The sequence below is a fragment of the Mustela lutreola genome, chromosome 1, assembly GCF_030435805.1.
Source record: "Mustela lutreola isolate mMusLut2 chromosome 1, mMusLut2.pri, whole genome shotgun sequence".
Lineage (NCBI taxonomy): Eukaryota > Metazoa > Chordata > Mammalia > Carnivora > Mustelidae > Mustela > Mustela lutreola.
Window position 1 is genome coordinate 227,096,024 of NC_081290.1, and position 26,008 is coordinate 227,122,031.

The following is a 26,008-nucleotide window of genomic DNA, read 5'->3' on the forward strand; positions in this document are numbered from 1 at the left end:
ACCCCGTTTCTGCTGACACTGATTGGAGGAGTCTCTTTCAGCAAGAACCCCAAGTGGTATTGTGAGCAGGAGTCCCACGAGTGAGGCAGAAGAGGGAACACAGTGGTGGGCACATGCGGGGGTGAAATCACACTCGGGGCCTGTGGGAAACAGGAATATCCCAACACAGCCTCATAGTGCTCAGCTTGCCAGCAGCCTCAAAAAACTCTACAGATCTAGAGCCCGTTTGCACTAATATCTGTCTCCATCCAGCATGCCCCCTGCCTCATCCTCCGGTGAGTGTCTTGTGAGGGATCTTGGCAGGCTGAGGGATGGTGCAGAAAAACATTTTGCTACTAAAAACCAACACACCACCAATTCTCACTATGTCATGAGCTATGTGCAGCCTCACTCACACCCAGAAATAACACCCCTAAAAGCAGCATCTTTTTTCCAGAACTTTCTTCAAAGGTCCTAAGATATACTGCAGTAGGATAGGCCTAGGTCATATGCTCCCTTGCCACACCCTTAGGTGGAGTCCGAGTCCCTACAGCTACACGGATACACCAAAAGGAAAGAGCGGGCAGGCCGAATAGGATGCTAGGAAGGCAACCACGTAAAACGTCTACCGCCGATACATCACACACACCACGGCCCTAACCCTCCCGTGAAGCCTGTGAGATGGGGATTACTGTCCCCCCTTCTCAGAGAAGGAAAGTGAAGGTCAGAGCAATATAGTAACTCGCCTGCTGGGAAGTGGCAACGCTGGAGTGGAACTCTGCTCCGACTCCAAAATCCTCATTCTGGGAACGGAATTCACTTTGTAATGTGCTCACGTAAAGGGATTGTTACTCATCTCTGCCCCAGGTGGCCACACGGAAGTAAGTCTGGGGCCGATGGGTAAAGAGGAGCTTTTTAACTTGAGGGAAATGTCTAGCTCTCGTGTCATAAAAAGGAAGAGTAAAATTCCCAACTCTTCAGAAAAGTGCTGTAGAAAAACCAATGAATAAATCAATTTTCAACATTTTTCCTAAAGGCATCATGAGAAATGTTCCTACCTCCCATCACTTATAATTAAGGCCCAGCCCTCTTTTGGGGCCCCTGGTTTCCTGGGAATTTGTAGTATCACTGATAGAAGTTTTCTTTTCCAACTACAAATTCAGATGCAAGTTCTCGGCCTCAGGCAAAAATGGCTTCGTAGGGGATTTTTTTTCCCTCCTGCTCTGTTTGTTTTAATTTCCTAAAAAACCATCTGCCACAATTCACAGAATCGGAGATTCTCAAAAACTCAGTGAGACTTTGGAGGAAAGCTAGTGCAAGGGTCTCATGTCATAAATAAGGAAATGGGGGTCTAGGGATGCAGAGGCCTGGATTCGAAGAGACATAGAAAACCTTCTATGAGCCAGAAACAGAGCTGGACACTTTAGAATATAGTATACGAAACAGTCCTTCCTGTAACAGTCTTAGAACAGTTCCCCCATATGATGGCTGCCCAGAGTGGGAACACTATAAGCGTTCTTCTCCAGGGCTTAGTGAAAACCGTTTCTACCAACAGTTTGTAGATCTGGAATTAGAACCTCAGAGAAGAGGCAACTGTCCCAGTTTACACAGTCTGCAAGCTGGGGAGCCTGAATTTGGACATGGGTTATGTCTTGCCTCACCATGCTCTTTTCCTTTCTTGATCTTTCTAGAAGTAGAACATGGGTTTCTAAGCTGCCCTTCCTACCTTCCTTCCATGCCAGTACCTCTAGATTTCACACCCCACAGAGGGGCTTTGTTACATCCAAAAAACACAATATCCAAAAACACAAGACACAAAGGCAAACACGAGGTTCTTGACTAGGAAGAAAGGCAGCATTCCCCTAGCCAGTTTTTCTTTCTGGTTCTCTCTCTGCCTTGCTGAGCTGCTCTCCAGCTACCTGCACCCTCCTTGCACTCACCTCCCCTCTCCAGGCCTTGCCTTGCAGGATGGTCTTTGCCTGAAGCCCCCCTTCATCTCCGAAGCCTGACAAAATGTACACCGCTATCAATGTCTGCCTCAAAGGCCACCTTCTCCATGAAGACTTGTCAGCCTGTCCATCTGAAAGGCTTCTGCCCTCCTCTCATCATTTTGTCTTGTGTCAAAGTTTTGCATGCCCATGTCACATCTTCCCTTCAGGGTCCTAAGCATGCAAGCTGAGGGTCACTGTAACACACTCCTGGGCACATTCAGCAGCAGTGGGCCGGGTAGCAGATGGCACAGAATCCATCCTCTTTCTCTTGCTTACGTGTTGGCTTCCCTGATTCTGTTTTTCAATGAGCCAAAGGCTCATGGCAAAGTCCTCCCTGTCCTTCAACCTAATATTTTATAATTAGTAATTCCCCAGGAATGTTATAACATCAACAAAACCAGTCCCTATGGGGTTAGATCCTCAGGCCCAATATTAAAGATTGGATAATGAAGGCACGGGGAGGTTAAGTGACTTCTTCAGGTCATTTCCCAGAATAAATGAAAGGTGGGAGTGGGGGAGGGACTCTTTGACCTTTGGGAGGTAGGGAAGGGGGTAGGAAGGGAGGGAGAGGAGGCAGGGCTTGTCTTAAGTGAATTTTCTCTTTGAAAACATTCATTTACATGTTCCCTTTGGATGTGGCTGTCCCCCACAAGTGTGTCCTCCCAATGGCCGGAGAGGATGCGGGGGGACTTCCTCTATCCACAGCTGCCCCCGGGCATGAGGCCAAGGCCCCAGGAGATGAAGTGACAGAACGGGGGATCTGGAAACACGGGCTCTACTGGACACATACCCAGGAGGGGCACACCAGGTCCCGAGCAGACACATGGCTTTTATAACCACGGAGCGGTTTTGCAAAGCGCATGTAGTAGTTGACTGTCCCACCCACAGCACTCCACCCCTCACCCCCGCTGCAGCCTAGCTTGAGGCTGATTTGTTGGGATATGTCACCTCTGAGGGCCACTTACTCCATGAGGACATGTCTGCTTCTCTCCCCCCCAGATGTGAACAGCTGGCTCCTCACCTTTGGGTTCCAGCTACACAACGTGATCCCTGGCTACCCCAAGCCAGACACAGACGCCATGGAACCATCCTACGAGCTCATCCACACACAGATGAAAACTCAGGAGTGGGACAACAGCAAGGTAATTGGCTGCCTACCCTTGGGCCCTTCAGACATGACAGGAGTGGGTCTTGCAAAGCTTTCCAGGAAAGCATGATGGAAACCAATGTGGGGCCTCCACAGAGCCCACCAGAAACAGTTCAGCAAATCTGTAGACACCCTACCACTTGCAAGCCACCGTGGACCCAGCTGTAACAGCACACAGACCCTCACAAGCCCTATTCAGTTTTCTGTGTTACGCTTAGTGTGGAAATCTACAAAAACAATGAGCCTTTGTCACTGCCCAGAGCGAAAGTGTAAGGAGGGAAGGTGTGTTCTAAATATGAATGTGGTATTTTCTGAGCACCTTGATGCCCCTGAACTTGCCTGAGGTATTCTACACCAGTTAACGCACAACTGTCCCCTGGTATTCCCGTTCACATTGTACAGATTTAATGCCCGAGGCTTTCCAGTGCCACACAGCAAGGGAAGGGGTGGGGCTGGGATTCCAACCCGGAGCTTTCTGTAGGCGTTCAAACAAATGTTACTTTCTCTTGTGCTCCTTTTATGACCCATTTGGGAAGACTCACGGAATTCTATAGCTGTAAAGGTCGAAGCATCCTTTTGCTGGTTTCTTCATCCCCTTCCCCCATGTCCCTCTCTGAATAATGTGGGTACTAGGAGCTGGCTCTTCCAGGCCCCAGGCTGCCCCCTGTGAATGCAGGAGTGAATCAGGCAGAGAGCAGGCCTTCCGCCGGTCCCCATCAAAGGGGAAAGCGAGGTTGTTAGATGGCATACCACTGGCAGCCAGAAATTTAATGCGTTCAACCTGATTCCATTAGTCCTCAGCTGCCTCCTTCCCCTAGACTCTGGAGAATGTGACTTTGCGCCTCTCGGCTCTGGCGGCACCCTAAATTCTCCTTTTTCAAAGCACTCACCGCACTTTACTTGAGTTCCTGTTTTCTTCCTGTGTCTCCGCCAGACTGTGAGCCCCAAGAAGGCAAATACTGGGTCTTATCTGGTACCTAGTATACTGTCCGGCCCCAAAACTTCTGTTGAACGAACAAATGGTTGAAAGAGTTAACAACCCTGTGAGCATTTTTCCCCATTTTATAGATGAGACCAGAGGTCAGAGAGACTTGCTCAAGGTCACTCAGCAGGAAAGGCGGTGAGGACTCCTAGTGTGTCTGACCACAGAGCCCACCCTCCTTTGTGCTGTTCTCTGCTGCCATAGCCCTGCTCCAGTCCCCAGGATCCAGGGTCCCCCCCAAGGCCAGCCTGGCTGTGCCCGGGGCTGATTCCCACAGCTCAGCTCCTCCCCGCTCCGCCCCCACCACCCCAGCTTCCCTCCCCCCCTGCGCAGAGCCCCAGTCTCTGACGGCCTGTTTGCCAACCTCGCCTGTCAATGAATTATTGATTTCTGCCCTTGGCAAGCATCGGAGATCTTTGTTGTTGAGCACTCCAGCTTCCCTGAAACTCTAGGAAATAATTGTTCACAGACAGGGTTCTATTAATTATAAAGAGGACTTAATTTCAGTGAGAAGCCGATGGGCCTGTTTCTAAAGCCATTTCCCTGAGTTGCCGATAAGGCCCCCGGAGCCCGCCCGAACCTGGCTTTGCCAGGCTCCCTGAGCCATGGGAGGGAATGGTAGGCGGCATGACATGGAGACATGGCCTAATCTGTCCCCCAAAGCAGCCAAGAGTGGGGGCATCTGTGGAGCCCCCAAGAATAATGTGGGGGCAGAGGCTGAGAACTGAGAACAATGAAGCAGGGCAAGAGGGTTTACCTAAATCACCACTTCTCATCTTCCTAAGCCTTCCTGCCATTGTTCCATCTCGCCCACATCAGCCCCTTATCCTCCAGGTTCCAACTCAAGCATGAGTCTGTCCTTGAACCTCATTCCTCCGCCTTCAGGCTGAGATGTTCTGAGCCGTCTTTGCTGCTCCCTGATCTAGAGCCCTTGAAACTGAACCTCTAGAATCAGACCCGAGTTCAATGTTGACTTAAATACTTACTGTGGGCCCATTACAACTTCTTAGAGACTTAGTTTTCTTAGATGTAAAATCAGTAACATGACAGCACCTACTACATAAAGTGATTGTAGAGATCAAATGAGATCCTGAATGTGACTTCTTTAGCTCAAAGACCAAGATGTATTAGCTATAGGCATGACTACTACTTCTCTTAGACCACCAGTTACCACATTCGATTATGGGTTTTTTTGTGTCACATCTGTCTTTCCCAGTAAATGATGGGTTCCTCAAGGACAGGGATGTTGTCTGATTCATTGTCGTCTCTCCAGTGGCCAGAAAAGGACCTGGCACAGAGATGTATCCTGAACAGTTTCTTAATGGAAGGATGGGTGAATGGACAGAGGAAGGGTGGTAGGATATTCTAGTGGTCAGCAGTAGAGCTGCATGCTACTGGTTAACAAACACCTATAGATTTGACTTAGTAACATAAGCTGACTCTTCAGGCTGTTAGAGGTTTTCCCCCTTTGTCTCATTCTCTCTCCCTATCTGTTCCCCCATCAGTCTATCCTCGGGGTACAGTGTGAAGTCCAGAAGCAGCTCAAGGCCTTCGTCACCCTAGAACGCTTTGACCAGCTCTACGGCTCCACCATCACCAGCTGCCAACAGGCCCCAGAGACAAAGAAGTTTGCGTCCAGTGGCTCAGTCTTCGGCAAAGGGGTCAAGTTTGCCTTAAAGGACGGCCGAGTGACCACAGACATCATCAGTGTGGCCAACGAGGATGGGAGGAGGGTTGCTGCCATCTTGAACAATGCCCACTACCTGGAGAACCTGCACTTCACCATTGATGGGGTGGACACCCACTACTTCGTGAAACCAGGGCCTTCGGAAGGTGACCTGGCCATCCTGGGCCTCAGTGGGGGGCGGCGAACCCTGGAGAATGGGGTCAACGTCACCGTGTCCCAGATCAACACGATGCTCAATGGCAGGACTAGACGCTACACAGACATCCAGCTCCAGTACGGGGCACTGTGCTTGAACACTCGCTACGGGACAACACTGGATGAGGAGAAGGCACGAGTGCTGGAGCTGGCCCGGCAGAGAGCCGTGCGCCAGGCATGGGCCCGCGAGCAGCAGCGACTTCGGGAAGGGGAGGAAGGCCTGCGGGCCTGGACAGAGGGGGAGAAGCAGCAGGCGTTGAACACAGGGCGGGTCCAAGGCTACGATGGCTTCTTCGTGATCTCCGTGGAACAGTACCCAGAACTGTCAGACAGTGCCAACAACATCCACTTCATGAGACAGAGCGAGATGGGCCGGAGGTGACAGAGAGGACCACGGCCTGCACTTCTTGCCAAAGACAGCTACTCTTTCGTGGCCACACACCTGACTGTGTTGTACTTAAAAAAAAAAAAAAAAAGAAAGAAAGAAAAAAAGAAAAAAAAAGAAAAATCCTTTTTTTAACAAGTGCAGAAAACAAACAAAAAAGATACTGGTTGCATTGTAACTCATGCAACATCCTTTTTTTTAAGAAAAGAAAAACACAAATTTGGCCTTCACACATTTTTTGCAAAGAGCAGAAGGTTTTTGTTTTTTTTTTTCTGTAGTGTGATCACAATGAAAACTTTCTTGTCTTTTGTTCCCTTTCTCCTTGAGGATTTTTGCCTGTTGTTGGGGTACATTTCTCCTCTCTGAGACACACCTCCTGAGGTGTGCCCTTGTCTGTCCCTAAGTACCTGGTGTGATGTGAGACACAAGTGTCTGTGCTAATTTGTCTCATGTGCAACCCTTGACTGTGGGGGTCGGGCAGGAGTGAGGGGTGCAGAGAGTCCCGGGCTAGTACCAAACTTCCGAGGGGGCCTGGAAGGAGGGTCTGCAGGACCTGAGGATTTTGGGCTCAGCTCCCACAGACAAGTGGTGGCTTTTTACTCACCGTGTTCTGTGCCTCTGGAGGACCACAGATGTCTTCATCTTGCTCTGGGGAATTTTGTGATATCATTTAGCACCTTTTTCAAGCTGCCCCCAACTCCTGCCCAAGCTTTATATTTTGATGCTAAATGGAACCCCAAACCCTTTTTGCAAATCCCATGTAGATGTTGGTGCCAGCCCCATGCTGGGATGGAGAAAGCATCCCCCAGGTCCCTTCCCCCAGTCTGGTGACATAACATCCTGGGACGAAGAGGCTCATCTTCCCCAGGAGGGAGAGGCACCCAGGATGTCTGTGGTTGGTCAGTCTTCCCATGATGTTCCTTATTATTCATCTCTTCCTCTCTCCCAAAGTCAGATGTGAGAACCAGCACTGCCCGGCAAGCCCTCCACATGGGCCCAAGGTCCAGGGAGGGGCAGGCCACCTGCAGCAGAAAGACAGCAGTGGCGGCAAAGGTACCAGCCTGCCTTCCTGGGTGAAACTTTCTCCCCATGACTTTGGGTATCTTCCCTCCACTGCTCAGCTCCACCACTGAGAAGCAGGAGTGTGGAGAGAGGTGCTTGGTGGCCTTTGATTCTGGAAAGAGACTTAAGAAAAAGTCAGCCAAAGAGAGGAAGGTATAAGCCAAGCATCTTCTAACCAGCTCCTGAAGGCTTCTCTGCCTCCCATACATGGGCCAGTAACACAGCGGGGATGCAGCAGCTTAGGCCTTCAGGAAATTCCTTCTGTGAAGTTCTTCTAAAACCGCTTCCCCTCTAGAGGTGTCCGTCCGGGGTTTTAAAGAGAGCCTGAGGAGAAAGAAGGAAAGAGCTAACCTGGGTGGCCTGGCAGTGTCATCCAGCGCCTGCCCCCCCAACCCCCCCATGTTGCCCCAGGATGGGGCCAGTTCCTGAGGCCAATGCCCCCACAGATCAGGGAGGCCAGGCTACAGTTGTCCCTGTGAAGGCTTGGCCTGAGGTTATTGGAAAGAGGAGTGGGCACAGCCCATCCCGGGAGGGGCTGCCCAGGGAGAGGCAGCAGCCAGCAGGCCAGGGAAACACTGAGGGGAGGCAAGAGTAAACAGCAAGAGCTAGGAGCTCCTTCTCCTGGTTCATCTGCCTAATTACGATCATCATTACCACTCACAGGAGGTTCTGGGAGACCAGGAGGGGAAGCCAAATGCTTCCTTTTGAGCTGGGCTTCTTAGAAAATGGGACTTTTATGGATTACATTTACATTAAGTGTGGAAAATGAATTCTGAGTCTGAGCTATCCCCTGTGGAAACCTTGTTGGACTGATAAGCTCATGGCACCTTTATAGCCTTACAGAGTCTTCAGAATATTACACGAGCTAATGAAACCAAGAAGGTCTTTACTGCGTGAGAATTGGAGCAGCGTGTAGCCTGGTTTCTGCCTGGCAGAGGGAGGCATCCACAGCTTCTCGGGAGAGGAGGTTTCGCCTTACGTCATCCCACCGGGATGAGAGGATACGTTTCGCTAAGTGCTCTTCCTGTTTCCAAAAAAGTCACACTCCTGCGACCTTGCACCTTGGCCTGTTTGTCCACTGCGTCCAGAGCTCCGCTGGGTCAGATGCAATGCTCCTGGGGCCCCCTGCACGTGGTCCCTGGGAGCTGGTAGTGGGCTCCCATCTGGCACGATTGTTCTTGGATGGGATGTACAGCAGTTTGGCCTGAAGAACACATGTGTTTTTTTAATCCAAAATAGACTTATGCCTCTCAAAGCATACTCTTGATATAAGGAGTCCTTAGGGGAAGCTCTCCTGCCCTGTAGCCTAGCTGATCAGTTCTATCTTGGCTGCCTGACACTAGTCAAAACTAGTGTCTAGTCAAGACTAGTCAAGACCTGGGGACATCTACTTGGAGGTCAGAGACAACATGAGAGCCCAGGGAATGACTCATCTCCCTGCACCTTCCCAGCCCTCTGAGCCTCCACCATCACCCCCTCCCACCAAAGTAGCAGTATGGACTTCACAAGAACAAAAACACAGAATTCCTGTGTGTTCCTTTTGTTTCAACGAATAATGTTTTCCCTGTCCTGGGCTACACCCCACTGAGGAGGCCCAGTGTCCGTGTGGGGAGAAGTTGAGGCATTCCCAAACTTTAGAGAAAAGATGTCAGGTGTGGAGTAGGCGGCTTTCTGTGCCACCGGTCTGCATGGGCACTACTGCTCCTGGAGATGGTGCTTCCAGCCTTGGCCTGAGTCCGCTTCCATTCCAGCCAACAGGTGACTCAGTGCCTCCCTTCTCAGTCTGTCCTTCTGCCGAGACCAGCAGTCCAAATCTCACAGCAAGAGTGAATCTGAAGGCATAAGCCAGAGTTCCCTGTGCCCACTGAGTGGCCTCCAAGCATCAAATCCTATCCTTGAGGACACCTGCCCTTTTGGCACCAAGCAGCCCTGACATGTCCATTTCTTGGAGCAAGCTCATGATCCTGCAGGATATCTGCTTCTGTGCCCTAGAAAAGGGTTAATTTTGGAAGAGTTCCTGCCTCTTCCCTGCCTCCCACAGCTATCATCCGCCCCTAAACCTCAGCCCCTCTGCCATAATTTTAAACAGGACTTCAATGATCCCCCAACCTGGTTTTTTGTAGGATGAGATTTTCTTTTTTTTAACCCATCCTCCAGACAGACAGCACTGAAGGGAAGAGCTCTGACGGGGAGAGAAAGGGGAAGAAACTTTTGTGATAAATGACCGCCTTGTCAGCCCCTGATGCTGGTCTCTCAGAACTGTGGGCTGAGAATTGACCCAAGGAACAGCCCAGCGCCTGATGTCTACCTAGCGATGGAGAAATGTGAAACAGTCCCTGGGAAGGTGACCAGAAGTTGGGAATGGTCTAAATAATCAGGATGGGATAGGAGAAGCAGAAGCAGAAGGCGACGGAGAGGCAAGGAAAGGGATTAACGCTGGGCAGTGTTTTTATACACATATAACAAGGAAGCACATTCACTTAAAAAATTATAAAGGACCTTTTCAGCTGTGACCTTTAAGTACCACCTTTATAGGTGGCAGTTTCCATTATGCAAAGAAGGGCTCTCGAGGGGAAATCTTAGAATGCAGTTTCACATCTGCAGCCTCGTGGTTGTGCTTGCCACGTGGTGAGGGCAGGGAAGCTGAGCGTGGTGCCCAGGAGGAAGGTGCTCGCCAGGACTCTGCAGGATCCCGGGCTTTGGGGTTTGATCTCCTGGTGCTCCGAGTCAGATCTCTTCTCCATTCCTCATAGCAGCCACTAAGCCCAGGCTCTAGCTTCTGGTCCTGAGCTGGAGCCCGCCTCCGGAGAGGTCCCAGAAAGGACCCAGTCTCTTCATTCTGTTGGGATCCTTGTTAGGACTCAAAGCCTTCTATTTAAGGCTCATAATTCCCAGCTAGGTTTATACACTTGTCCATGTTTTATTGGAAGGGAGGGGATTAAAAGAAAGAACTCTGTTGTTCAAGGCCCTTTCATTTAACCTTCAAAAAAAAAAAACAAAAAAAAACAAAAAAAACAAAACAAAAAACAGCAAACTCATTTTAAAGACTCATTGCTCAGGTGACAGAAACTTTATCCTTTCTAACCTTTACATTCTCCAAAACCAGCCCTGTGTACTTGACCGCCCCAGACACCGGCGAGCTCTTCGGTTTCATCACAAATGTGGAAGAGCAGAGTGCGGGGGGCGGAGGGAGGCATGAGTGGGGCTCATGTTGGGCTTCTTACCCCCTCTAGAATGCCAAAGGCATGACACTGGGTGACTTCTTGGTCCCCAAGAACATGGGATTGATTCTGAGGGCAAATCGCCAGCGGAGAACCAACCCTCAGACAGGCTCAGCTGTCCCGGCAGAAGCTGAGTCACAGACGTGTGGTGGTGCCCGGCAGCCCCCGACTTACCCGACACCAGAGTCCCACTTTTCTAAACCTGCCTGTTCTCGAACACTTCTGAACCCGCAGCTTTGGCAAAAGGACTCTCCCAAGCTGCCTTTGGACGACCAACACTGGAGACTCTGGCCTTACCATGTGGAAATAGTTTTCCTGAAGTCTGGAACTAATTTTGAGAAGTTTTTTTCTCAACACTTTTGTGTTTCTAACACTGTATTCTTGACTGTGTAAATACCGACAAGGCTGTAAATAAATGCAGATGTAGATACCTTCTAGAAAAAAAAAAAAAAAAGCATAAAAACAAAACCAGAAGTGATCCCGTGTAGCCTTCGTTGACAAATAAAAGAATATTTTGTGTTTAAGGTGTTGGGTGGCCTTTGTTTGGAGAGGAAGGACTGCCCGAGCCAGTGCTCTGACTTACACTTCTGGATTGCTGCTGTTCCCAGGGTGACCCACAAGACTCGGGCCCATAGCCCCAGAGGTCCTCATAAGCCATCTAGGTGACAGCCGTCTGGAGAGGCATTGCCAGAGGCCCCAAAGGCCCTGGGGCTTAGCCTCACAAAAGTCCAGGCACCCCTGACATCAGCTGTGCCCCACCGCTCCTCCAGGCCATGCCCTTCCCCAGTTGATGTCCTCACTGGTCAGGGACGGGCTCCAAGGGGCAGGACAGCCCGACACCACCCTGAAAATAGAGCCACGGGGCACAGAGTTGTCCCCCAGGCCACTGGTTGTACTCTTGAAAATAAATGAATGCATAGTCATCATGGAAATTATTATAACCACATAATACAACTTGGAAAAAAAGGACAAAACTTTGAGCATTTTCCTCTCTTTCCTTTGTGTGTTCTTAATGTAGCTTTAAAAATAACTAAGGTAGTTATAATCACAGCATACAGGTAATTTTTCACCTTGCTTTTCTCACTTAACCTCACATTTAACCTCTCAGCTCTAGAAGTCAGGGATGACAGCTGGTCACTTCAGAAAGTACATTTGCTAAGCCCAGCTCCTGGTGTGAATGGGAAACCTCATGAAAATTCAAGTCACGGGGCAGAGGCATAAGAGCAAAAGGCCTCCCTGCCCTCCTGTTAGCCTCAACCCTGGCCCTCTGGGAAGTTTCAGGCACCTACCTTCCCCCGCAGGCAACCTGTGGCTCCCCAAGACTGCTGCCCAGACCATCCTGCTGTGAGACCAGGAGGCATCTGCCGTGGTAGGAAAAAACCCTACTCTGCTTTTGGAGTCAGGCCAAATTGGGTGCAGAACCTGGATCTAGCACTAAGAGACCTCAGCAAGTCTTCTAACCCCTGTAAGCCTTGGTCTTCCTCTCTAGTGATAGTATGATGATGCATACCACTCAGAGGACAGGGTACTCAGTGCCCCCATTATACTCCAAGCACAACAGGCTTTCTCCCAGGTAAGTGTTCCACCCGACACCCCAGCCCCAGCCCACCACACCCACCTTCCTTCCAAAGTCCAGCACTCTTCTCCCTACACAGGTGCTTCTCAACCTTTGGCCTGCATCAGATTGACCTGTAGGGCTTATTGAAAAAAAGACTGCTGGGGAGGGGGAAGGGGGGTTGGGTGACCCTGGTGGTGGGTATTAAGGAGGGCATGTATTGCATGGAGCACTGGGTGTGGCGCATAAACAATGAATCTTGGAACACGAAAAAATAAAATTTAGGGGAAAAAAAAAAAGACTGCTGGGGCGGGGAACACCTGGGGGGATCAGTCGGTTAAGAGTCTGCTCGGGTCATGATCCTGGGGTCCTGGGATTGAGCCCTGAATTGGGCTCCCTTCTCGGTGGGGAGCCTGCTTCTCCCTCTCTCTACATTCTCTTTCTCTCTCCCTCTCAAGTAAATAAATAAAAATTAAAAAAAAAAAAAAAACAACTGCTGGGTTCCCCTCCCTGAGAATTTCTGAATCAGTGGGTCTGAGATGGGGCCCATTAATTTGTATTTCTAACATGTTCCCAAGAGACACTGATACCCCTTCCTGCTTGGAGAATCACTGCTGATTACACTGTACTGTGGACCCAGTAAGCTACTTAGCACGGCACTTCAGATGCGCTGAGTGTATGAAACCTCCCACGGTGGCCAGACTGTAGAGCAGGGGTAACAGCTACACAGACAAACCCCCACCACCCCCACCCCCGTCTTCCTCTGTCAGCTGCACCAGAACGTGTCCCCCACCCTCACCCACCAAATGTATCACGGACTTTCACACCTGAGGGCCTTCAAGCCCAGCTGAACTGTGCTCCTGACGGCTTCTTGCTATGTATTCCCCTCTCGGAAGGCACGCACTGAGCACCTGCCATGGGCCAGGCACGTCTCAAGACTCTATCAGCCTCACGTGTTGGCCCCTCAAACTGCCTGGAGGCCGCGGCTATCTAATGCTCTGTGTGTCTCCAGTGCCCAAAGCAGGTGCTCGGCGAGGGGTCACCCTCCGTTCAGCTTTCTCTTTGCCTTAGGGGCTCCCTCTCTCTGCTGTATTTGAGAAAGAGTAGGGGCCTCCTTCTGAAAGGAGGCTGCCTCCCCTCCAAACTGAGTGCTGCTCCTCCCTCCACTGCCCCTTCTCCACCAGAAGGTTTGCTGCAGCTGCCTCCACTGTAGAGAGCAGAGCTGGTCCTCTCGCCAGCGCCCCACCACGCTCTCTGTATCCCGCCCCCAAGTTGCTGACAGAGATTCGCCCTTTTCAGGATCCACCAGAGACCATGGAGAAAGCCACAACCTATGGGGAGAAAGACTTTAAAAGTGAGTAGTACTAGGGGTGCCCTGGTGGCTCAATTGGTTAAGCATCTGATTTTTGATTTTGTCTCAGGTCACACGATCTCAGGGTCATGATCTCAGAGTCCTGAGACTGAACCCCGGCCTGGGTCTGCTGAAGATTCTCTCTTTCCCTCTCCTTCAGCCCCTCCCCCTCTCTTAAAAGAAGAGTGAGTACTAATATGCCTTGTCCCAAATCCAGGGGAGAAGGGTCTAAGAGTCAAACCTCTTACAAAGGCTTTCCATTTGGGGTTACCCCACCCTGACCTCGTTCCCAGTTCTCACGCTGGCATCACCTGCAGGTGCCTCTCCCTCCATATCCACACTGGAGATCTCTCTCCACACCTTGGGAAGCTCCATCCCTACTGGAGAGCCCCCACCCCCACCCCTGCAACCCCCATCATTTATTTCTCAAGTCTGGAATAATCCCAGAGTGGGCTCCAACCACCATCCCCAGGCCAGTCCCCTTTCAGCATACCAGGGGCAGTAGGAGTTGCACGTACCTTATTTATCCTTTAAGATTTATCCAAAGCATACTTGTGGAGACACACCTTGCAAAGATAGGTATCATCAGTTCTTAGAGCTGTAGAATTTTAAACCCTTTGGAAAGAATTGAAGCACTTTCCTACCTGCATGTGCACTCCCGCCCGGTGGACGTCAGTCGGTACGTGACATTATATGCAGAGTAGACAGGCCTTCACTTTGTCATCACCCCCCTCACCTTCAAAACATGCCCACTCCACTCCGCCAGACTGAATGCTTAGGGTAAAAATCTCTCCCCCGGTCTGTGAGATGGGAACAGAGGGCATGGAGTCCTTCTTCCAGATATGGATATTCTATCACTGGGTGGCTGGATGGATGGCTGGGAAGATAATGGATGACTAAATGAATGAATGCTAGAGCCAGGGCTTTGAGGAGGCTGAGAAGAGCAATTGTAATTTATCAACAAATGTTCAATGAGCACTCCATGTCTGTTAGACACGACACCGAGGAGCCTTAAAGGGACCTTCGATGTAAAGCAGGACTTTTTGCTTACCAACATTACCACCCAATCAGGAGGTCTAGAAGAGTCTGGAAAACAGCATATGCTCTCTGTCACTGCTCCAGAAGCCTCAGCCTCCAGACTCGCTAGAACTCAGAAGTCTGGCGAAGGAAAAGAAACCTTCCAGGTTTTGCCCTGGGGAAGGTGGCCAGAGGCCCAAAAGCTTGCGTTTCATCTAAGAGATAGGGAGTTGTCAGGTTGATAGCAGAAGCATGGCAAGGCAGCCAGGGGGTGCCGGCACTGCTGTGAATAGGGCCCCTGAGAGCAGAATCCTATCAATATCAAAAGTTCATGTCCAGACCCTGAGGGCAGGGCTCTGCGTCTAGGCAGGTGGGCGGGGCAGTAGCCCTAGCTAGAATCCACACTTCACTTAACATACGTTTGGTTTTAGGAGGAACAAAGCTGTGGGGCCTTAAGCTCACCCTCTGACCATAGCCATGATTCTGTCACAGGGCTGCCCACACCGTGCACCTCCTGCTGTGTCTAAGGCTCCTGATGGGCTCCTTGCCTGATTCAGCCTGTGATTTCCACTAGAAACTTAGAGACTCCAGCTATCTTGAGAGGATGGAGGGGACCGAGCCAAGCGCTAAGAAAGTGGTTCCAGCAAAAACCCCTTTCGACAGTCCCAATGACGGGAACTCAGGGTAGGCTGGGTGGAGAAAGGAAGGAATCTGAGTAAATTTCCTCAAAGAGATGCATTCGGTGAGAAAGGATTAGGAGGGAGTGGAAGACATTCCTGATGGCGGGAAGGGGTGCTGTTCACGTGGGCTGAGGGGCCTCCAAGCCCTGCTCCTCTGAACCTCGTCCTCAGGAGCGTAAAGCCAAAAGTTCCCAGGGGATCTGACCGAGCATGTCTCAACTTTTTTCACAGAACAAAACACACAGTGGTTGATGGGTACATGCAGGACGCACTCCCATGGGTGTATCCAGATTTGGTAAAACAAAGGTGAGTTTATGTGCCAATCCCAGCAAGTAAGAATTCTTTCCCCCACTCAAAAACATATCAGAATGCAAATGAGGGAGAGAGATCATATTACAGGGATATTTTGGATGCTCTCTACAGCAAAAGACATTATTTTGCAAAGCTGTGCTTCATTATTCATAATAACTTACTTCTCACACATGGCATCGCTCTTTGTAGTAACCTGAAGACTAGGAACAACTATATCTCCTCTTCCTTCTTTTCCTTCTCAGATGGGGGAGTTCCCCATAAACAGATCCTGAACAAAGATTTGTCTGAAAGTAAGTTATTGGGAAGTGGTCCCAGGAAAAACAGGTAGACAAATGAAGATGGGGGCAAGGAAAGTCTATCAAGAGTGTGAGACAAGCAAAGTCCCAGGACAGTTACCACGGCTCAGTCCAGTGGAGAACTTGGGGAAGCAAGCTAAGTCATGCCTGGCAGCTGTCCCCAGGGGGCCAAGGGCAGGAATATTGACACCTCTGTCTCTGTCAGTCATGGGTCAAGGGCTGCCCCTGGGGATGTCATTTCCCGTCACTTCTGGCTCTCCTGTACTCGTGTGCTCAGCAAATGGGGCTCCGGCCTCCTGAGGACAGCCTGCCTATGAAGAGTCACAGGTGTTGGCTTTTGGGAATGAAAGCACACAGCTTTCATTCATTTCAATCTGAGGAGGTTAGTGGAGTCTCAAAGCACCTGCTGTGGTCTCATTTCCTGCCTCATAGTGGGCACCTAGTAAATGCTGCTTGGCTGTTGGCTAGCGACAGATGCATCCAAGGGAACAGGACACAGTAATCACCTGCATTAAGCAAACAGAGGACAAGATCCCACCTGTTGTGCTTACACTGTATCCTTGGTGCCCGGCACAGAACACATTCATATGCATTTATTGGGTAAATGAAGAATGAATCTCCGCCCCCCTCCCACGGTAATTCTTGATCTAAGTTTCTCTAGGGTCTCCCTAGTTCTCTCATTCATAGCTTGCTTGACTAAGGGGCACTCAGGGAGAGCTCCCTGGGATCTTACCACATGGTGACCTCCCCAATGGGCAAGCACCCGACAGCTGTCAGGCCCAACATCTGCCCCTGTTCTCTCCTGCTCAGCAGTTTCTGAGGACATATAGTGAGTCTCAATGGATAGAGTTCTGTGACCTGTGGTAGGTATGGGCTCTGGATGCTGTACTATCTGCATGAAATCTCATTTGAACCTACAGCTACATTCCTGGTAGATGTTATTATCTTCCACTTTGCATATGAGGCCTGGAGAGGTTCATGATTTGTGCTATTAAGCAATAGAGTGAGAATTTAAATCCAGATTTGCTTAACTCCAAATTCGAGGCTGTTTCTCTTATGTCTTAAAGCTGGCGAGTAGGAAAATGTCTGATGAGAAGGGTTTTGTACACGGAAAGGTCCGCTGATGGCCATTCACCTTGCAAACAGCCAGAAGGTCACCGGATGACCATGCGACAGACACGAGGCATCCCCGAGACTTGGCTCCACTCCAGACGTGGGGCTGTCTTCGTGGGTGTACAGCCTGTGTAGTCTCACAGGCTCCTGTAGTCAGATGGGTTCTGCTCTTGGTTTACTCTCCTGCTGTCTGTGTCTTGAATTTCATCAATTTTTGAATAAGGAGTGCTGTATTTCCTTGTGGTACTGGAGAGTGCAATTCATATAGTCAGTCCCCCCCCCCCCCCAAGCTGCTTACCCAGCGTGGACAAACTTAGCTTGCTAGGACATTCTCAGGGCCCTGGAACTCCAAAGGGATTTGTAGGCAAGAAAACATTTCCAGGGGGCAAGGGAGACTAATTAGAACCAGCCCCATGGCTTCCCACCATTATCCACCCCCAGCCAGGAAATCCCTCTCAATGGTAAACCTCTCAATCCACTGAAGTGGCAAAGGCCTGGGAAAGAAGGAGGTGTGGGGACAGTGGGGCACAAAGAAGCTACTAGCCTGATCAGGGGAGGCTTCCAGTGGGAAGCCAACACCCTGAGAAAGGAATGAAGCGGGGTAGGGTGGGTGGAGGGCATGCCGAGGGAAAGGCACCAAAGTGTCCTGGGGGTAGCTGGGCAGATCTCCTGGGCCAGGCAGAGAAGGGACCTCAGCAATCAGGACAGAACAACCAGGCAGCCTTGACTTTGCCTCCTTGCCCCCAATTTTCTTGTGTATATTCTCCTGGGCCTGTCCCCCTACCGTCCTCAATCTTGCCAGGGTAGTTGAAATTTATTGAGATGGCAGGGGCGGGGGTGGGGGCAGGGGTGGGGGTAATCTCCAGATAGACAGTTATCAGCTCTTCCACTCTATTGTATGGGGCAGGTGGTGAGCTTACAGCTAATTAACGATTTCTTCGCATGGATAACACCACCTAGTGGTCACCTGTCGCACACACTTTGCCGTTTCATCAGACTGATAGGCAGAAAAAATTGGAGAGATTATATAGGACCATAATAATCCCCCGTCCTCCCCCTGTACTTTGTGTAGCTCAGACGACCTTCATACAGGAATCCTCTTGACTCGCACAGCAGCCCCAAAGTTGAACAATGACTGTTGGAAGATGCTCCTGAAAGCAACACACACGCACACGTGCCAGAACAGGGACAGAGGAGGAAGAGCAGCTCTGGAGGTCCCTTCCTCAGCACCTTCTGATTCTTGGACTACTAGGACAGGGCTCTTGAATCTCTGATATGCTGTCACAACACCATGTAGACGACAGCAGAGGCTGAGCCCCTGGTTGGACGAGGTGGTCAAAACAGCACTTGTGGGGTCCCTGGGTGGTTCAGTCAATTGAGCATCTGGCTCTTGATTTCAGCTCAGGTCATGTTCTCAGGGTTGTGAGGTCGAGCCCCATGTCAGGCTTCACACTGGACATGGAGCCTGCTTAAGGTTCTCTCTCTCTCCCTCTCCTCCTACCCCTCACTCTACCTCTCTCAATCTCAAAAAAAAAAGCATTCATGGGCCTTGGAAACTTACCTTAGGCCTCATCAAACATTCAGTAACGAGAATATCAATTAAGAGAATCAGGAGAAGAGAGCTAGAGGGGAGGATGCTGTTTCTTGAGAGCCGTTCCCCTTTAGGTATCTTCCTTGAATGCATTTTTGCAAACACTTTACATCTGTCTCAGAGTAAGGCAAGGTTCAGATGGCAGTTAATTTGAACTGGGTGCCTACAAAGTGCCAGGCACTTTTCTGAGCACTTTAAGTGCTCATGTAGTCTTCACCACAGTATGACAAGAGAGATCTTTGTAATCCTCATTTTGCAGGCAGGGACACTGAGGGACCTGCCAAAGGAGGAACTGGGATTTGATGCCCAGCCGTCCAGTCCCAGGGCCTACACTATTAAATCGCTACTCAGGCTCCCTCCTAGGCTGAGAGACAAAAAGGAAGTGCATATATCCTATCCTGGAGACTGCTGGGGAAGAAGAGTATGTGAGTGAATATCCATAGTGCAGTTACTTATTTATTGACTCGATACACTTTTCCTGAAGGACATCTGATGCCAGGTTTGTGTGGGTACATAGGTTAAATGACCCCCATTCCGAGGGGAAAGAGAAGCCGAACCAGGGTGGACCTGCACACACGTGGTTTGGTATGGAGCAGGAGGCACTGAGACGAGAAGCAGGGCCAAGACCCAGCTAGCCAGGCAGTGCTGGAACCCTGGTGTAACTGGGTCTAAGGAATACCAGCCAAGCAAATCATGAATCTTCAGCAAACAGCTGCTAGAATCCTAATTATATCTAAGAAGCTCCACTGATTTTCTCCCTTGAGCTTTAGGCCAACTACCCAGGAAGAGAAGGGGAACACTGGAGATGAGGCAAGATTCCCTTCTTTTTTTTTTTCTTTTTTTTTTTTTTTTTTTTAAGATATTAACATGAGTTGGTTTTTTGGGGGGTTTTTTTTGGTGTTCCAAGATTCATCGTCTATGCACCACACCCAGTGCTCCATGCAATACGGGCCCTCCTTAATACCCACCACCAGGCTCACCCAGTTCCATACCTTCCTCCCCTACAAAATCCTCAGTTAGTTCCCCCAGGGTCCATGGTCTCTCATGCTTTGTCTCCCCCTCCGATTTCCCCCAACTCACTTCTCCTCTCCATCTCCCAACGTCCTCCATGTTTTATTATGCTCCTCAAGTAAGTGAAACCATATGATAACTGACTCTCTCTGCTTGACTTATTTCACTCAGCATAATCTCTTCCAGTCCCGTCCATGCCTCTATCAGAAAGGATAAATACCCAACTTTTGTATCAACAAGATTCCCCTTCTTAAAGCAAAGTAAGACTAGCTCCTTCAGCGGTCCATGTTCCAGATAGATGGGCCTGAACTGCCATCTACTGGCTAACTGTATGCATTGTATGTACTAGGGGAGGGCCAGGATCCCACCTTCCCGCCCAGATGCAGAGGGAAAGGGACTGAAGGTAGCTGAATCTTTCCCCCTTAAGAAGTCTTGAGAGGGGGGTTGTCATCGCCTGTGTTTTATAAATAAAGAGAAGACTGAGACTCTGAGAAGTGACAAGAGGTAGTAACAGCTTTCACTTACCATTTGCCAGGCACTGTGCTCAGCTCTTCACAGTCATTATTTCCTTGAATCTTCTCAAGAATCCTGATTATGCCCCTCCTCCATTTACCTGTTATGTCTCTGCAGTCCCTTTATTCTATACTAGAGTCCCACATTCTTCTTAAAGTCCTTTACTGGTGGACACACCGGTCATTGTACTGTGGGAGGTCTCACAACCTGGCTTGGGAGGAGGAGTCTTCAGCGCCATCTCAGTCTTCAGCCTCCACAGCTCCTATAAGCTGGCTTAGAACTGCTCTAAAAGCTTAAATAAATTCAGAACTGCTCTAAAAGCTTAAATAAATTCAGGTTAATTGTTTTAAGCAGGACTAATTCATCTATACTCTCTATTGCATCCCATCAGGAGGCACATAATGTGTGGTTGTCCCACTTCTAGTGATGTGAAGGTTTGGTGATGTTAAAGCAGTGCTTACTTAAGTGGGACCCTTATTTAAAGAACTTTCAGGTTCTTGCAGCAAGTAAGATGGAACAGTTATACAACCTGGACAGTGGGGTGCATGGGTGGCTCAGTCCGTTAAGCGTCTGCCTATGACTCAGGTCATGATCCCAGAGTCCTGGGATCGAGGCCCACGTGGAACCCCCCGCATCAGGCTCCCTGCTCAGCAAGGAATCTGCTTCTCCCTCTCCCCCTGCCCCTACCCCAAGCTGGTACATGTGATGCATGCTTTCTCTCTCTCCCTCTCTAATAAATAAATAAAATCTTAAAAAAATAATAATCTGAAAAGCATACAAAGAGCAGCCATGAGGACTCTAACAAGCAGGTTGGGGAGGAAGACTGAATTTTGAGTGTTCACAGACTTGGCTGTGAGTATCTCTTTTTTTCTCTGCTCTGAAGTCCCCCAACCTTGACTTGAAGCAGCCAAAAACCCAGAAGTGGACATCAGCACAGACAGAAGTGCAGGAGAAATCCTGTTTCAGACTTTAAAAATGAGAGAGGGATCTCCTGAGAGTGGCAGCAGAGGCCCACAGAACAGGAGGGAGGCCCACCTTCTGGTCAGAGAAGTGTTGGGTAAAGGAACCCCTGACTTCCTCTGTCATCCTACTAGATTGCCTCAGATGCAGCTGTAGTCATTTCAAAAAGTGCATGTCAGAAGGGAGATAAATAAATCCTCAGATTTCTGGCTGGAAAACAAAAAGGGAGCTTCAGGGAAACAGAAAACACTCAGGACAGTGGACCCATAGGTGTTTTGGTGAACTCCCAGACCCACTCCTAGTTACACAGATCTAGATCTGGCCCTAAACAGTATAAAATGAACTTTGAGAACTAAACTGAGAAGCAATGGCCCAGGTCCCAGATTGGCCAGTGGATGGAACACAGAACAGATCTGAGGAGCCTGACAAAGTCTTTGAAAACTGAATGCCGAAACTTGCCTTGTCAAGTACTTGCTTTTTACTATTTTTTTTTTTTAATCACATAGAATTTAAGGAAGAGCCAGAGACCCATAACATAATATTCAAAATATCCAGGATACTTGGCATATGAAGAACCAGGAAAATCTCAGCTGGGCCAATGTTGAGATGACATAGTTCTTGAGATTTTTCTAACAAAGACTTTAAGCAGCTGTTTTAAAAGTGCTCCAAAAGTAAGAGGGAATGCTCTTGAACCAAATGGAAAGAGAAACCCTCCAAAAATAAATAAAAGATACTGAAGAACCAAATGGAAATTTTACAACTAAAAAAACACATTAACCAAATGTTTAAAAACTCATGGGATGGCTAGTCTGGCAGAATGGAGATGACAGGACAAGAGTCAATGAAGATAGATTGATTAAAAGTATCCAATTGGGACATTTATCTTTCCTCATGAGAGAATTCTCTACTAATTAAGCAATTGTTTGCATATTTCTCAAAATATCTATGTAATATGTTTACTGTTCAGGACTTCATTCTTTCAGTGAACAATCTGAGTAAAATGGGAGTGCATTTATAGTTAAAAATAAAAAATAAATAAGTGGGGCCTGGGAAGCACAAATGATATTCACATATTATAAATCAAGAATTGTGATTAACCCAACTTGGTACACCTGAGGTATAGTTAGAAAAAGAAAGAAAATAATTATAAGTTTTAGAAGAGTAGAAAAGAAGGAGGAGCAGGTAGGGGAAGAAGAGAAGTGAGGAGAAGAATGGGTTTTTTCCAACTATTTAACTCTGATACACATTTCATATAAGAAAGGCAGGACACATTGTTTATTCTGCCCTTTGTTTATCAGTCCTCAAATCTACTAACTGGGACCCTAGTTTGTGTGTTTAGGTATATATACATACATATACACATACATACATATATGTATGTGTAGCTTACAATAAGATTTTTTTCAAATATCACCTTAAACTATTGAATTTTATGATGTGATGTGCTTCAATCAATTACCTTTGATGTACAAATTGTCCTATCTTGGGCCAGTTGGCTTCTGTTGTTCTTTTGACATGACCGCAGTTAATTTTTAACAGAGTAAAACATCTCAGACTCACTTTGTGTATACCCCAGCACTGGAATCAGTCATTTCTCAAAGGATCCCTGGTTCCTTTTGTTGAGGAAATGCATCTAGATACCATAGTCTAGAAAATGTGGGTGCTCACTGCTACAGGGTTTTCTTGGTTGGATTCTAGGCCTTTTCAGCAGTCAGAGCTAGAAAAAGAGTATTTTTTAAATGTAGAGAAAAACCATAAGTTCTTACTGTATTTGTGACTGTAACTATAATTACATGCTTTTTACTTTCATTCCATATTTCATTATCTTTCCTCTTAAGTTGAAAATCTTGATTTCAAAACACATGAACATAACTTCTTACTTGATTAATACCACAGTAAGCCTATAATAATTCTGAGATGGCAATAAGACTACTGATTATGGGTTAAGATTTTTTGCAGAGTGTTTTGGTTTTATTTTTAGTTTCACACATTTAGTTTAGTTTAGAAGCACATTCGAAGGGTTGTTGTTGTTGTTTTCATCGCTGTGTTTATGCTACTATCTTGGAATAGTTGGGTTCATTTGTTTCAGTTTGTTTTTTATTGTTATTCTTTCTTCATTTTAACTTTATTTTTTTAACTGTCTAAAACATTAATGTCATTCCAAAGTCAAAACTATATAACAACCTGAATTTACGAATCTCACTTGTATGTCTATCTTCTCCCCCATTTTTTCTCTCTCCTCGCACATAACAACTAGACATTAGTTTAACATTTCTCTTTTTTAAATGTATGTATTAATTAAGCAAAAATTATCACACTTGGCCCTATTCTCTACTTTTTTTTTGTTTTGTTTTGTTTTGTTTTCACTTAACAATGTATCCTAGAAACCACAGTGTATCAGTATTTAGTGATCTTTTCATTACTTTCAGAGCTTCCTCGTACTTCACTGCATGAATGTACGATAATTTCTTCAACTAGTTCCCTATCGATGGACATTTGGGGCTATGTCCCATCATTTGTTACTATGAATTAAATTACAATGTGGTGCTCAAGTTATATTTTATTTTTGTTGGTGTATCTTTAGAATCCTATTCCTAGGGGTGCCTGGGTGGCTCAGCTGTTTAAGCAGCCAATTTTTGAGATCAGTTCAAGTATTGATACCAGTGCCATGAATTCAAGCCCAAGCCCTGCATTGGGTTCCATGCTGGGCATGGAGCCTACATTAAAAACAAAACAAAACAAACAAACAAACAAAAAAAAAACAGAATACTATTCCTAGAAGTGGGATTGCTGAGTCAAAAGGTAAATGAATATATAATTTTGCTAATATGTCACCAAATTCCCTTCTGAAGTTGTTGTAGCTTTTAGATTTCTTCCAGAAAGATAGCAAAGTGTCAGGGTTCCTGTTTCCCTCACAGCCACCCTTCTCCACAGAATATTTTTTCAAAAATTTTAATGTTTGCCAGTCCGATAGATGAACCTTGATAAATAGGCATACTTTAAATTTTTGTATCTTATTATAATTGAGGTTGAGCATCTTTTCACGTGTATATGAGCTTTTCTGTTTCTCTTTCGGTGAAATATATATTCCTTTTCTCTGTTTTTTTTTTTTCTAAAGAATTATTGGTCCCTTTTCCCCTCAATTTTTAAGATGGTTAGGCCTTTGTGATTTGAGTAACAAATCTTTTCTTCATTGTCACTTGTCTTGTAGCTTTGCTTATGATGTTTTGCTCTGGAAAAAAAATTATAGCCACATTTATGAAATTTTCTTTTATTGCTTCTAGATTTTGAGACATAAGAAAATTTTCCTTCACCCAGGTTATTGAAGTAGTAGGAACATTTATACTATAATTAAAAACTTGTTGGCAGCTCAATGTAAACTAATTTGATTTAAAACTTTGGGTGCCCAGTTTTAGGGAGACTCCCACACTTTTATGAGTTTTACCTCTAGGAATCTCACCAGGTTCTCAGGAGGAAAGTCTAAGAAAGAAATCCTCTGATGCTTCCAGCAGAGATAACCATTATGAAATACATCCAAAGTGTTATGTTCTCCTTAACAAAAGCCTGTCCTCAATGGATATTATTTTACCAGAGCATAGCCTACCTGGAAGAAGAGAAATGCCCAACTTTAACCCCTTCTACACTTTTTGTCTCACCTAAGGCGGTGGGGAGGGAAAAAATAAAGCTGAGAATTACTTATGAAAGTCATAGCCCAGGGGCACAGGCTCAATAAAAGACTGAGATCTAATTGCAGAATTATGGAATCTTCTTCCCCCACACACACACATACACACACACCTTACCACCACATTATCAGTCTCCTGTGCAGTAACAAGGCATTACTACTGGAAGAACTGCAAAACTCAGACCCTGGTCAAGAAAGAGTCTCTGGGGAATTCCAAAGACAACATAGAAGACAAAAACAGGGGCAGTACAAGAGGTTTTAACCTCTACCATCTGCAGCTATAGCAAATAGTAAACATAGTCTAACTCAGATAAACACAAAACTTCACAGTAAAGACCTATTTAACTTTATTCTTTTTGCCTACTACATCATGTCCAGGTTTCCACCCACAAAAAAAAAAAAAAAAAAAAAAAAAAAAAAAAAAAATTGCCAAGGCATGCTAAAAGGCACAAATATCATCTGAGGAGATGAAGCAAGCTTCACACCAGACTCAGATATGACAAGTTTTGGTGCTATCAGACTAGGAATTTAAACTAATTCTGGTTGACATGCTAAGAGATCTAATGAAAATGTGAAAACATGGAAAACAAATGGGTAATGTAAGCCGAGAAAGGGAAACTCTCAGAAAGGATAAAAAAGCTAGTGTAGCAATCCAGAACAATGTAACAGAAATAAAGATGTTGCGGATGGCTTTATCAGCAGTCTGGACATGGCTGACAGAAGAATCAGAAAGTATGAAGATCTGTCAACAGAAACTTCCCAAACTGAGAAGCAAAAAGAGGGGAAAAAACAGTGGAATATCCAAGAATTGTAGGACAATGACAAAAGGTGTAATGTATATGTAATGGAATAGAAGGGGAAGAAAGAGAGAAAGGAACAGAATTATTTGAAGTCACTAATGCCTGAGAAAGTAATGACAAAAGTAATGACAGATACCATGCCTCAGATCCAGGAATCCCAGAGAACTTTAAGCATGATAAATTCCAAAAAATTTACACACAAACATATTATGTTGAAACTGCAGAAAAATCAAAGTCAAAAAGAAAATCTTGAAATAAGACACAGGGTGTGGATGGTGGGTGGGGAGAACACTTACCTAGGGAGGAATAAGGATATGATATCATAAGGATAATATCAAATTTCTCTTCAGACACCATGCAAGCAGTACAGAGGGGAGTGAAGTATTTAAAGTGGTAAAAGAAAAAAAAAAAACCCACCAATAACCCACCAATTGAGAATTCTGTATCCAGTTGACACTTACCTTTCAAAAGGAAA

At 47.1% G+C, this 26,008-nt stretch overlaps 1 protein-coding gene across 1 annotated transcript in view; it reads left to right on the plus strand.

Moving 5' to 3' along the window:
• The window catches only part of TENM4 (teneurin transmembrane protein 4), a 721,609-nt gene extending 710,436 nt beyond the window's left edge, over positions 1–11,173 (plus strand). Inside the window, exons 34-35 of the mRNA XM_059187848.1 lie at positions 2,970–3,112; positions 5,605–11,173. Of these exons, the coding sequence (XP_059043831.1) occupies positions 2,970–3,112; positions 5,605–6,363 (902 nt within the window). The 3' untranslated portion in view covers positions 6,364–11,173. The remainder of the gene's footprint in view (positions 1–2,969; positions 3,113–5,604) is intronic.
• The last annotated feature ends 14,835 nt before the right edge of the window (positions 11,174–26,008 follow it).